The sequence below is a fragment of the Lates calcarifer genome, linkage group LG16_LG22, assembly GCF_001640805.2.
Source record: "Lates calcarifer isolate ASB-BC8 linkage group LG16_LG22, TLL_Latcal_v3, whole genome shotgun sequence".
Lineage (NCBI taxonomy): Eukaryota > Metazoa > Chordata > Actinopteri > Centropomidae > Lates > Lates calcarifer.
The window spans coordinates 16,560,027-16,575,015 of NC_066848.1; the positions used below are offsets into that span (position 1 = coordinate 16,560,027).

Consider the following 14,989-nt stretch of genomic DNA (forward strand, 5'->3'; position numbering starts at 1 on the left):
ACGCGCCATCGACCCGCCGTCCACACCACAACAAAGGCCTTGCTGCTCTGCTCTCTCTTAGTGTGCTGTGTGTGTGCCTGCCTGTCTTTAAATTAAAGTTGCTCCTATGAAATTACAATGAATAACAAACAGCAAACACAACATTTTTACTATTAAAAAAGGTAAATACAGAAGAAAATCTCACTTTTAACAGAGACATTAGATTATGGAGATGACAACATCACATGGGATATAATTTGAACAGAATCAAAACTTAAACACCAGCATTTTTTAACATCTTTGGTTAGAAGTGACATGAAAATGACCTGAAAGAGCTGGATTTTCACAATTATCTGTGCTGGTTAATGAAAGTGACAATATCAACAACACGCTGACTGTGGGTCACAATACAAAGCCAGGAAGAGTGTGGTTCAGTATTAGGCACAGACTCCATGGCTGATGTGTACCACTGTGGTATTTTGTTGACTGGAAAGCTCACATACAACACCTGTTTTTTAAATAGTGCAAAACCTGTGTGATAGGGCATGAGGAAAACTCTTACAGAAACAGGAGAATTACATTAATAGAGAAAGAGTGGCTACAAGTAGACAAGTAGCCATCACTGTCTTAAGAAAACTGAACAGGATAACAGAGTAGTGCCGATAAAACAACACCATAAGCTAAAAAAGGCCATCTTACATGGTTACACGTGTAAACATGTGTTATGATTATATACAATATGGTTAACTGGAGCATGAGCTCAGAAGTGGGTCTGATCTTCCCAAAAGATAGTTGTGAATACTTTGATACAGAATATACTATAAACTGTATATTTTTTACTCTACCTTTTGCCTTTTAAGGAGAATGATGAAATGAAGTACCATTAAGTTGATGACAATTAATACTGCAGCAGTATTTAAAAAGGCGTTACATTAGATGACCAAGACTTACGTGGCCTTTCCCTCACGGAGGAAGATGCAGGAGAGGGAGAACTGCAGCGTGGCTGAAACTACCTTCTTCGACAGGGGCTTAAATTTGAGTTTGACATCTGTCTGTGTGGGCATGGGACTGGCGTACTGTTTCATATTTATACTGCTGGTGGCCAAGGCCTTCCTCCTCCCTGATGGAGACTCCTGGAGAAGGAGAGATGAAGCACATTCAGGTTAATATATGCCGATATTACAATAGATCAAACAGAAAACTGAGAGAGAAGGAGGGAAATTGTTCAGTTTTTGTTAAATATTTGTTCACTGTTTACATCTCACTTTGAGTTAATTAATTTCAAAACCAGGTACAGGATACTTCTTTTCATCACCACTAATGACTGTGATTACAACTTCCAGATAAATAATGGTACATTTGGTCACTGCTGGTTGGTAAATTCAGAACAAGCTAAAACCACTGCCTTCTTGCACTCTTCATTGTGAATTTAGTTATAAAATCCTTCCCTGTAATTCCCATCAAAGGTCCATGCTGAAGTCATTTTTTGGTGTACTTCTTTTCAGAGATGTGCTCCGGGTCCAGGGCTAGCAGTCAAATTGGAATTGGGAATATGCCACAGACCAGATGATAAGAGTTATGGGATCAGTGGTATGGCCCTGTGTGTGTGTGTGTGTGTGTGTTTGTGTATGCATGCAAACTGTTTACCAGAGGGCAGTGTGTGAAAAATAAGAACTGCCGGAAAGCCTTGTCACTGACTGCTAGATACGGAAACTAAACAGTTGGGGACGTTCCAGCCTTTTGTCTGCCTTCCCTCTCCCTCCAACAAAAACTGATGGGTTTTGTCTGCTGTAAGTCTGGCTGTGGAAGCACCATGCTGTCAGTGGATAGCAGACTGGTTCACCTCCTTGCTGTGTTGATACCACGGACATGTCATGTTCCTCTCCTCTGTGCTGCCTCCTCTGTTTTTGCAGATTCTGTTTTTGAGATGGGAAACTGCCACATTTTCCTAGTTAAATGATATACGTTCATTTGCATGTGAGGAGGGGCTGATGTTAGAACCAAATCCAGCATGAGGATCAGACACTGGTTCACACATGTCTCTTCACAGGCCATGTGGAATGAAAGCAGCAGGCAGTGGAGACACACATGCTCTCTCTTTAAATCTGTCTGATTCCTCTTGGTCTCTGCTTTTGTCTCTATTACACTGCATGGATGTCTAAAAACAGCATATATAACTGTACACACACACAAACATACACACTTGTGTTATTATACCACAGAAAAATACCTTCTTGTCTCAGCTGTGAATCAAGCCCCGAGGATTCATCCTCTCATGTGCACAATGCCGAACAAAGCAGAGCAGCTAGCTCTCTTTCACACAACACCAGTTTGAGAGCACATATACATATACACATACACTCTGGCGTGTACGGTAGATAAAGCGATACAAGCTCTTTACATTGCCTGTTTCCTGATGTCTTCACACACAAACACACGCACATACATCTCAGAGGCTTTGGCTCTGTGGCGAAAACTCAATCTCAGCCTTATCGCTGAGGACCGCAGGGTATTCATTCATAGTCACACACACACACACACACACACACACAGTTAGTATCAGTGCAGAGTGGTAAACCTATTGGTAATATAGTGACAACTATGTAAGCTCCAAACAGGAAATAGAACTCCATGGGTCAGCCAAAGGAATACCAGCACACAGTGTATACATGTGTATAGTGACTTATAGCGACTATTCTTAAGTATTAAACATAAGAAAAAGCCGTAATCTGATACAATCCACTCTGGAATAACTCCATGGTTGGGTCCTCCTGCCATTCCTTGATGGTAAATGTGCCCACTTTTGTTCAGTCTTTCTTGTTTCCAAAAAAATATATAGTTTTGTCATATTGCACACATACAGTACAGTTGCATCTCTGTAACTGCTGATATTGTTTTGTTTTTTCTTAAATTGCTTGCACTCTTATGATGCAGTGTGTTGGGGTGCCTTTGCTACCACAATAATCACATCAAGGAAGCAATACAAATAATGACAGCAGTCAGCACCACACTGATTCTTCCAACAATATAGGGTCTTAAAGACAACCATCAGATTAACTGACTCATAAGTCATTCAAGGTATTTAGTCAATGCATCCTTCTATTCTTTTTGTAAGCAGTGCAGGGACGTAGTGCTCAAGCAGTTGGGTCAATCACAATCTTGCCAATAAAAGTATGATGGTGTAAGGAAACATGCAGACATCTTTTCCCTTAATTAAGAGCTACTGTCCAGGTGCCATGAGACATAAAACCTAGAACTGCTCTGGCAAAGATTATCCTTCTGTTTCTATCCTGCCTTTCCATCTCCTACCAACACCCCACTGTACATCTCATCTAACCCTCATATCCTTCCATCTCTCTCCCATCTTTGCCTCCTCTTTCCCACCTCACTCCTTGCTCAGACCGATAATTAGATAAAAAAAACTACAGAAGAAACCGGCCAACCAACTGACTAGCGAGGCCACTTGACATTTCGTGCTGACATTTGAGCCTTGTCGCTTTGGCTGGGAAACATAATGACGAATCATTGCTCCACCACCAACCTCTTCTTCCCAGCCCATCATGAGAAGAAGGAGAAAAAACTCCCTCTCCACCTCTTATCTCTCTGCAGATTACACCCTGGCTATTATACTAAGCTAATAGCGCATGTAGATACTTTATGAATGAATTTGCCAAATGCACCAAACACTTAAGAAGAAGGGATTTAGCAAAAAGGAGGATGGGGAGGAAAGGGGTGTGGGGGGTCTTGAAAAATAGGAAATACTTAAGGATATGCAAATACCCTGGCGAAAGAATGGAATAACCGTTTCAACAGATTTGAGTAGGGGCAGCAAACAATGGAAATCTGCTCTATTTCCCCGGATGCTACTTGTCAATCAATGTGTGTGTGTTTGAGAGAAGGTGAAGGGGGGGGAGTCAGGATTAGGGTGACTGGGAGGTTGTGACAATGTGTAAAATGAAAAGGAGGGACAATACAGAAGTTTAATTTATTACAGAGAGGATAGGACTATCAATATGCTCTCTCTTTCTGAGCCCAGAGAATCACTAAATACCTGTGTGTGCATGTGCATGTGTGTGTGCACGTGCGTGTGTGTAGAGAGGATGCAGTGGGAGAGAGAGAGAGAAAAGAAAGACAGGGGAAAAGAGAAACAGAAGGAAGGAAGGAGGGGTGATGGCTATATGCTGCCTCCTAGCTGCTCCTCTGTACAACTGCACTACATCATTTCAGACCAACAGTTAACTTACAGCTTTGTACCACACTCACACAAAGCAGACTACATGTAACAAGACACATGAAGAGCACTAAAAAAATAAGGGCAATCAAACCTGCTACCTGCCTTATGTTTGTCATAAATAACTTTGATTCAAGAAGGATGTGTTTCTGTTAGTAGATTGTGTGTTAGAGCACCAGTCCTGCCCCTCTTCCCTGGTGCCAGCTGGCCCTGGATCGATCCACAGATGCTCCCCTGGTGGGGGGGCAGGGGTCAGGGCAGGAAGGGTGCCCGGGGGTCCTGCTGAATCCCTCTGCCCCAAAATGCCAATGGGACGGGCCGGAGGAAGGAGGGGTTGGGATCCTTTTGTCACTGAGAGATGGATTAATTAGACTGAGTGCTAAAAGAACCTGGCTTCTTTGTATAGACCTGGTCTGACACACACACGCAGACACACAGCTGGGCAGTGATAGCACATGTTGAACAAAAAGAATAAGTGCCCAACACACACGCACACGCGCGCGCACACACACACACACACACCAATCAGCTAATGGCTTTTTAACACAGGTCATCAGTCAATTGGTTTCTAATTTTAACAAACATGCTTGATGTTTCACATTGATCTATATACTAATGCTTTTAATAACAATTCACACATCAACATTATTTATTCCTACACTGACCATCATCCTATATTTCAGGTGTAATTGGGAGACGTGTAAAGTACAAATATGGTGCTGCTGATTTGTCAATAGCTGAAGTTGAATGCGGTGATGTTTAGTATGTTGTTGGGGAAGATAAAAGATAAAAGCGTGGCTCTGGTATCACAACGATGATGATAAGTGATGAATCCACATCAAGCAGATGATTATCTGACTTAAGCCTGCTGCCACAAAACAAAACAATCCTAAATGGGGGGAAAGGGACAAGCAGAGGTCAGTTACACTCTGACAGCAGACCATGTAAAAACTACACATCTAAAAAGTCACATATTTCTTTTTTTTTTTTAAAGTAGTGTAGTATTAATCATGGCAGTTTATGTTGATCGGCGGGACTATGGCAGATTGATCAGAAACAAAGACTGTTCTTGAGTGTTTCAGGATCAAGCCACATTCTCCTGTTTTTTTTCTCTCTCTATCACTTCTTCCCGTCTTATGAAATGTGTTACTTGTAAAGCTATGTAAAATAAAACCTTAACCTTAACAGTGGATAATATGGACACAGAGGCTATAAACATTCCAGTCCACACAAAACTGTACACAGGCCTTTGTAATTTGTATTCACACGGTTCAGAAAAAATAAAAGCTAAACTCAATTTACCCTGTAGAATAACCCTGAGGTAGCACCGATTAGCCCTCCGCCCCAACACCCAAAATCAGCTGGCTCTGGTTGAATTTAGCAGTCAGCAGATCGGAGGTGTGTGGGTGGGTGGGTGGGTTGGGGGGGCATGGTGCTATTCCTCTCGCCTCAAGGTCACAGTTATTGGAAATGGAGACATCCAATGTGCTCACATCTCTCTTTGAATCCACACACAATAGAGTGATTCCTCTGTGTCAATTTGGCCTCCCCTGATAACTGATAAGGCAAGCCTTTTTACATACCACCTATGAATACCGCACTATAGGCGTTATAGACACACACACACACACACACACAGACACACACACACACAGACACACACACACACACACACACACAGATTAAGACCAATTTATTCGTCTGCTATTATATGTGAGGATTTATTTTTTTTCCCCAAGCAGTCTGTATGTGTGTGTATTTTAAAGGCAACAATGGACATAAAAAGGCATGCAATACTATCGCTGCAGTTATGTGAATTACAATAACAATGGTCTTAATAATGGAATGAACTGTGCAAATGGCTTTCATGTGTATTGTCACATAGACACATAGACACACACACACACACACAGAACCCCTCTCTCTCACATATTGACACAAAAAATGCACAGCACAGGCTTTCTCTTCACTAGAACCACCTTGTGGATCAGACTGAACTTAAAGCCCCCAAAATACAAACACCTTTTGCTGTGTAACACTGGCAGACTAACGTGCAGCCTACTGCCAGCTACGGGACAATACTCATGAGAGAGGAAACTACATACACAGTTGCAAACTATTAGTTAGTTAAACAGTTACAACATGTTCCAAATCTCACAAGGACATAATAAAGAGGGTCTAAAGACAGGATCTGATGTGCTTAGGTGTCCTTAAGAAAGACACACAATGCCAACTACCAGTATCTAGCTCAAGCCTAGCCATTGTGTAGCTGAGTCTGGCCTAACTGTGGAGAGGGCCACATAAACACCAAATGGCATGTTTTTTCTTTGATCAAATAATTAATAAGATTAATCAGTTATCAAATTTTCAATTGAAGCCTGTATATCTGCAGCATTTTTGTGGGACATAATAATAAATGCTATGAATGCTTGATGTGTATGTTATGTTTGACATGAACAAAACGTTTCAACATTGCAACCCTGCAACAAAGACTACAGTCATAATATTTGACAGGTATCTAAAACTTATTCATTTATACTTGAAAAAAGCATCAATAGGGTAATGGAAATCCCTCCTATTATGCTATATCCATATATTGGTAATCAGTCAATAGAGAAAAAATGACTGTGTGTGTGTGTGTGTGTGTGTATGTGTGTGTGTGTGTGTGTGTGTGTGTGTGTGTGTGTATGTTTGTGTGTAAAAGTGAGAGAAGGGAGGAATGGGTGTAGAACTGGAGAGCAAGAGAAAGACAGAGAAAGGAGAGAGAGGAATGCCTTTTATGCAGGGCTGCCTCTGATGGCAACAGATGAAAAGAGAGTAACAAACCAACCAGCCTTTAAAAAGGCCTAATCCTAACTGGGAGAGGAGGGGTGTTTAATTGGGGAGTAACCTATTACTAGATTGCAACACACAGCCAAACACACACAGACATTAACTGGAGAACTGCAATATTCAACTGCACTAATAAAACCTAGATATAAAAAGCTATCATCTCTGCACCAAAAAGCCTGAGAACAAGTCAGCAGACTGAGGGACAGTCCCTCTAACCAAAAACAAATCATCATATGCTGAACATTTACATTAAACCCAGAAAGCAATGTGCAAACAAGCAATGTTAAGACTGGGCCAGAGAGTGCAGAGATTAATAGTCATTTTGCAGAATGGACATCAAGTTAATTTACACTATACTATTTAATTTTTGATTGGTTGTTCATAAATAACACGTAAAAAAGAAAAATATATATTTTTAAACTTTAAAAAAGTTAAAGATGCAGATTAAAATTTTAGAGCCCAACCAACAATGCAGAACCCAAAGATATTCAATTTAAAGTCACATAAAACAAAGAAAAGCCACAAATCCTCAATATTGAGAACCAGGAAATAGCTAATGTTTGGCATATCTGCTTCATAAAAATTAATTGATCACAACTGTCAATTTCCTGTGGAACAGTTAATCAGCTAATCATTTTAACACAAATACAGTGTAGCTCCACAGCTTTTCTAATTAGTCTGCATCATAATTCATAACCAGCGAAAATGCTTAGATGGACACCAAGCTAGTATCTCATGTCCTCTCTTTCTCCCTTCATTTCTGTCCCTCCCACCCTGCCTCCCTCTCCCTCGTCTTATCAGTGTGTCCAGGGTGCCCTCCTCTCTTCAACTCTCCAGGTCTTTCTTTTGGGTGGCCCTCAGTGCCCCCCACACACACTCAGACCCAGAGCATGCACTTCAGACAGGGGGCTAATGGGAAAATAAATTACCAGCAGGCAAAAGCCCTGGCTCTGCACTTCTGCCGGAGAAAGAGAAAGGGACATGAGGGGGGTTTTGGAAAGAAGGGGGTGGTCAAGAGAGAGAGTGGAAAGAGAGAAGGGTAGAGAAGACAGAAATGAAAGACAGAGAGGTAGACAGCAAAGAGACTGATAGAGAAGTCATGAGAAGGGGAAAAAGATGGAGAAAATGAGGGGGGGTAAGGGAAAAATAAAGATAGAACCAAGAGAGGGAGAGGGGGGAGGAGGAGGAGGAGGAGGAGGAGGAGAGAGAGAGATAGGTCCACAGGATTATAGCTAGAGTTCATTCCTGGTCTATGAAGTGTCTGCTCATCACTTTTCCTGCCATTTCACCATCTCTGGCCATCGTTAAGGCCTAAAATGGCCAATAACATCACCACACACTCACAGTCACTGAGCCAGTACTCCCTGCTACTCTATCTGGGATTGATTACTCCCACTGCATGAAGCAGTAGTTCAGATATCAGGATGGCAGATTCACCCTGGTGGTGGGCATCAGCGGAGGTATGTGTGTCCAACAAAACTTACGTAAGCATGTATAAAGTTTGACATGAAAAAGGGGTGAGGTAGGTGGGGTGTCAATCCATGTCCGAGTGGTTGTGTGTGTCTGTGTAACAGAGGGAATGACGGTGGTGGTCGACCACCCAAGCTTCTTTGAGCTTTCACCTCATTTAATAGCACACTCTGCCACAATGAAACACATCTATAGCAGAAAACGGATACACTGTAGACAAAATCTGTCTCAGTTTTTCCACTGTGAAGCAAGAAAATAACCTATAGCAGTCATAAACAAATACTAATGCTGGCTTTTAGCCATGATGCAGTTATGAAAACAGTGCTAGAAAGTGGTATAATGTTTATTATTGTTTAACTACCCAAGTGTTCTCTCTTGACCATATACACCCACTTTGCTTGCTGAATTTTTATATAAGCATCTCTTATATAAGCAAACCTCTGGATAGATACTATGACATGCACCTGAAATGTTGATAAATTTCCACAAAATTGCAATATCATTAAATTCTTAATTCAGCATTTTTACAATGTTATGGTGATACTTCTTCCATCTTGTTTTAGCATCACTACCATATAACAGAGAAGAGGATGCTAAGAAGCTCAATGGTTTGGTTGATAAAATTCCCAGGATCTCAAGGCTGGAACCTCTATATTTCAGAGATATCAAATGATGATTTCCAGGTAAAGACAACATGGGGATTTTTGTGGAATCAGAATCTCCATATCCACTCAATTCTCACTTTAAGGATCTGTTTGTTTTAGCCGTTTAAGGCAGGCTGCTGAGATCTGACAGAGCTATGATAGGGCCCTAATCCAGAGCAAAGCTGATTTGCTTAAGGGGGAGGGGGGTTAAGATGGCCTGTGACAAGAAACAATTGCCCCAAGTGAGAGTCTGCCTCTCTCCCACCCTGCTCCATGACAAAGGTGTACTCTCCATGCTAAGTGACAAATCTGGGGAGACAAAGAGCATTAGCAGGGTGATGCTCTGCTTCAGTGCCTCTGATTGTGGCCAACTCAAAGAGAATCTAATATGGATTTTAAAAAAAGGAGAGGGAGAGATTAGAATGAAAGAGAAACAATGAACACCTTCTACCAAGGGGGAATTAGTGGAGGGATTGGATAAGGAGCTGGTGTGTCTTAGTGTGTGTGCATGTGTGTGTGCGCGCATGGGTGAGTGCTTATTCTTTGAAATTCCTTTTCCATGAAAGAACAATGGGGTTCCCCAATTCTGTTGATGTGCATTCTGTTTATGTGCATTTATATGTGACACATACTCACTAAAAACACAAACCGCTCCCTCTCAGATCTAAATATGCACATTGTGGATGGGCCATTTAGTCTATGATCTCTTTCAAAGTGATTTATGAATGGTGAAACAGGAGAATAACCTTTAATTACAGGTTCATACATGACTAATAACCAATGAGTATTAAGGCAGTCAAGGGGCAAGGGGCGCCATGTTGCCTCCACTGGCATTCTACTCAACTGATAACACAGGGGTTGCTTAAAAAGACATTTGAAACAAGGAAGTTAAGTGCTGTGGGTAGAGCTGTCAGTTTTTATTTGAAATTCAGCCGAATGTGGGTGACGATATGTGAACAGCGTTCAAATTAGTTTGAACAAATTATGTGCCAGTTTGAACTTGTTCAAACTTGATTTTTTTTAACAACTGTCAGCCATAATATGCAAAAAATGTTACAGATTCTGTTGGTCTGTAATGACATTCTTTTACTAAATTTATGAGCAAGTGGCACATTGGATATGAGCACCGCTCAGTGGGAATGTGTCCTTTGCTACATCTCCTCAACACCCATGGGTGTACTCCAAGTACAGATTTATATCCCAAACAAGAGACAGAGACATGTTTGGGGATCAGTCTAACTGTCAGTGGCTGGCTTAGCACTGGCATCAGAGCACATCACAAGACCCTATTCATTGCCACTTAGCAGAACAGTTGCCTCAGTTTGCCAGAAACTGTGTCTGTGTCTGTGTCTGTGGTGTGTGTGGTGTGTGTGTGTGTGTTCACTCCCTAAAATGCTCATACACAAACACACACTTGCACGTACTCACTATGAGCGGATCTGGAGAAGATAATGTCAAACAAGTCACCCTCCACACAGGTTTAACCTAAGTTCATCACATATTCCTCTGTGCATGCACACACATCTTCTATCATCACCACCACCACCCACACACGTATCTACCAAGCAAACGACCAGCCCACGCAGGCCTAGCGGGTCAAGCTTGTGGATAAACAGGGGGATTTGCCGGGCCAGTGTGTTGCGGGCCACACAGGCCTGTCTCCATCGCAAGCAGCCATCTTAAGTCGTACAGAGGAAAAATAAATAACCGAGAGATGGAGATAATAACTGTTCCACCGTCGTTGTCCAATCACGCCTCACGTTGCACCAGAACTGTCTGACTACCCATCATCGCCGTGTAACACATGACACCAAAAACAAGGTGAGATGAGGACAAAGACGGGGAGAAAAAGTCGGATTAGAGCCGACCGAGGAGGAGGGCAGGTGACAGGATGTGTAGCCATGAAGTGATAGAGGATGACCTCAGAGATGACTGATAAGGGAGGGTGTGGCAGCCAATAATGTACAACCGAGGGCCTCTGATTAGATATCAGAACTGTAGATCTCAGAAATGGCAAGCAGAAAATGGCAACATAGTGAGAGAGAAATATTGGTTCACTAAATCATTAAAGAAAACTGGAGCTTGTAAGTCAACATTTGTTCATGTGTAAAACAAATTCCCCAGATAATGTGAGTTTATGACTGGCTGCAGGTCAGCACTGGATATGCAGCTGCACATCAGGTTTAGCACATGTAGAACTATTTTAAGAGAGAGTCAACACACCTTGAGCAAACAGCACCCCAGTCAACCTCACCTCCTCCTTACCTCCAAGCCTCTCGATCCCCATTCACTTCACTGTTGTGGTTTCAAGGCTCATTTTACACCAACCTAAAAAAAAAACAAACCCTGATACAGTAGACACCTCTGCTGAACTTTGCCAGCTTGTAGGTAAATGTGTGTGTTTATCGGTGCTTAGGTGTGTGTATGAGTCAGTGTGTATCTTCTGGGTCAGCTTGGGGACAAGAGGCAGTAACAGGAGGAGGTGGTACAGAATGTTTTCTAGCATGGCACAGGTCTGAACACACTGAGTGGGGCCTAGACAGGCCTGGCCTGGCACAACAGCCACCCTGATAGTGTAACAGAAATAAGCGTCCCGGTAATGTTCTACTCCCTGGCATTTTCAATTGCTACTCTCATTACAGAACGCCCTTTTGCTGTTTTGTGTCATCTTAAATTTTACTGATAGTTGACCGTAGTGCCAGACAATGTACTTCAGAGAAGCTAGGGGGGTTGTATGCAGTAAAGGTTGCCAGCTGGAACTGAATTATAAACACTGAGACCATGATCTAGGAAGACCTGAAAGAACTGATCAGTTAGTATGAGCAGAGATAGAGGGCTTCATTAAATAACACTACTGTAATAAGTTTCATATAAGTGTCTCTGCTTAGACTGTGACTTCCAAGTTCCTTAACTTGCATTGGTATCAGCTTGCAGTGCAGTATTCAACAGCAGTTTGATAATACTAGATGAAATTTTGTTGGGGGTCAAATGTCAGCCTAAAGCTCTAGCCATCTGGACATGATGTGTCCCCGACCTTTGGCCGGTCAATCACAATACCTCACCTTGGCAGTCTCCTTTTATGTGTCTAGTGTATATTTCCCAGTGGTGAGATGCATCATTCATTAAAGTTTTGGCAAAATAATGCATGAATGAAGACAGTCTGATCCAGAGTTTATAACATCAACATCTGAAGTCACAACACACACACTAATTTGTGTTGTTGTCATGTGAAGGCCACACAAGCAGAAAGGAGAATGTTTCCCAGGTGACACATGTTTTGATATTTATTTTGGGGGTCAAACGTCACACTGTATGAGGGAAAACAAAAACCTGCCTGGGCTGGTTTAGACACTGCATGTGTGTGTATGTGCTGGAAATGTATATGTGTCTGTGCATGTATGCAACAGGATATTAGTGTGTCTGTGAGATTATATGCTGTATGTGAACGCACGCTGTGAGTGTGTGTGTGTACCTGTGAGTATGTATAACTGACAGCCTGTGTGTATGAAACGATGTACATGTGTACATGTGTACATGTGTGTGTGTGTGTGTGTGTGTGTGTGTATGTTTACTGCAGTGTCTGGTGACATCTGCTGTGTTGTTGGCCAGGAGCAGAGCACAGCGGGCCGCAGGAGCCTCAGACTAAGGAGATGAAAGCCGAGGTCACAACCTGGACCAGTGGGACAAGACACACTCACTCATGCAACACACAAAAGTCACACATGCAAACGTAAGGACATACACACAGACAGTATGCACATGGCACACACACTCCAAACATATGTCAGTGTGTGTGCTCCCCACACACACACAGCACGCGGGAAGCATACAAGAACATAAGGACAAGAGACTAAAGAGTAAACAGGGCAAGGATAAAACAGTAAAACAGACAAAGCAATACGAAGAGAGTCTAAATATGAAGCTACACACAAACATAGAGAAAGAGAGGGAGAGAGAGAACAGAGTATAAAAAAGATGACGTAAGCACAGAAGAACTAAAGCCCTACATCGTCAGGGACAACAGTTTAATCAGTTTAATTAACAAACACGTGCATGTATGCATGTAAGCAAAAACACACACACACAAAGATAGAAGATATGGTGTGTGCCAAGCAATAGTGTGCCAAAACTGTACAGAGCAGAAGGTGCCTGTGTGTATAGGCATATGTGCGTGGTAGAAGAGATATATGAATAAATGAACATACATTTTAATATATGCCAATTGTTTTTTACATTTAGCCAATTAATCTTTTAATCTATAAAATATCAGAAAATAATGAAAAATGCCCTGCCAGAGGTTCCCAGAGCTCAGGTAACGTTCACAATTTTTTGTCTGCCCAAAAGTCAAAATTCAAAAGAAAAGGAAAACAAAGAAAAGCAACAGATTCACACGATGGATTATCAACTAATCACTTGTGTTAATTATACAAATTCTAACAAAACACGTTCTGACACGCAAATATGTACAAAACAGAGAATAAAAATTCACAGTCTCTCAAATGCTCACCACCCACACACCCAAATGTGACACCTGCACAGAGACATAGTGACATGCACACCTCATGGTGGTGGTAGCAGTTAGTCAGCAGACCAGCCATGTGACGGGGTGGTGTGGTGTGGATTAGGGGCCAGTAAGCCTATTAGGGCGACAGGAGGGACCACCCGGCCTCCGCAGCCACCTACAACCCACTAAAACACACACACACACACACAACCCTAACACATAACTGACTGGACACACATCTGAATACATAGTTCCCCAGACACAGGTGCAGTTTCTCATAATGACACAATAATACAAACACAGATGGACACACACTGAGATAGAGACACATGCACCTTTCAAATTGCTGATCTTTTTTTAATTTGCTATGAGCCCAGTTGTATGAGTAATAACTATATATTGTTGCAAAGCACTTGTGTTATTTTCTTATTTAACCCTCACTAAACATTAATGTGCTTCACTGTACAAAAAGAAAGCATGTTAGCTGCATATTGGCAGAAAATGGCAGCATTTAGAGTTGTAATAGTTATGTGTGTGCACTTGTGGTCATGTGTATGTGCCCACATGGGGAGGGGTCCAGGCATGGTGGGTAATCACCAGCATCTGTTGCCTCTCCTCGGGGCGATTAATTAGATTAAATTAATTTGGAAAGCATGTGTGAATGTGTGATCCCATACTAAGAGCCCCTCCGCCTCCCTATAGTGACACACACAGACGCGCACACAGTAATTTACATTCTTCCAGCTTTTAACTATAAGGCATATATTATTTAAAATTAGCCTTGTGAGCACACACAAACAATCTGAGCAAACACACACTCTTCTTTCTGACACAATAAATGAAGCCTTTTGAGTTCTCCAAACTATTTAAGAAATGGGAAACGAGCAAAGGTGAAAACTTTGGAGACACACGCATGCACACGAGCGCAAATTAATCCCAATTTGTCGGCCTCGGCACGGGGGAAACTTTTGGGATTTCATACTTCATACCAGCTTTTGTCACCTTTGCGTGAATAGCCGAGGGCTGAAATAATTGTGTTTTTCTTCCCCGAGGCCCAGTCAGCGCTCACAAGCCACTGGCCTACGTAATGTGTTCCAGACAGAAGAGGGGAGAGGGGGGCGTACACACCATGGCTATGGGTACAATACAGACAGTGTGTGTGTGTGTGTGTGTGTGTGTGTGTGTGTGTGGTGTGTGTGTGTGTGTGTGTGTGTGTGTGTGTGTGTGTGTGTGTGTGCGCAAAGGTGATGGAGGTAGGCTGGCTTATGTATGTGTGTGTGGTGGGTGTCATGGGTTTTTCACTGTGTGTGCAGTGAGATGAGTGTGTGT

At 42.2% G+C, this 14,989-nt stretch overlaps 1 protein-coding gene across 5 annotated transcripts in view; it reads right to left on the reverse strand.

Moving 5' to 3' along the window:
• ehbp1 (EH domain binding protein 1) overlaps window positions 1–14,989 on the reverse strand; it is a 133,327-nt gene that overhangs the window by 93,736 nt on the left and 24,602 nt on the right. For all 5 annotated transcript variants that reach the window (XM_051076468.1, XM_018661288.2, XM_018661310.2 and 2 more), the window contains exon 6: window positions 931–1,112. In XM_051076468.1, coding sequence (XP_050932425.1) covers window positions 931–1,112 — 182 coding nt within the window. The remainder of the gene's footprint in view (window positions 1–930; window positions 1,113–14,989) is intronic.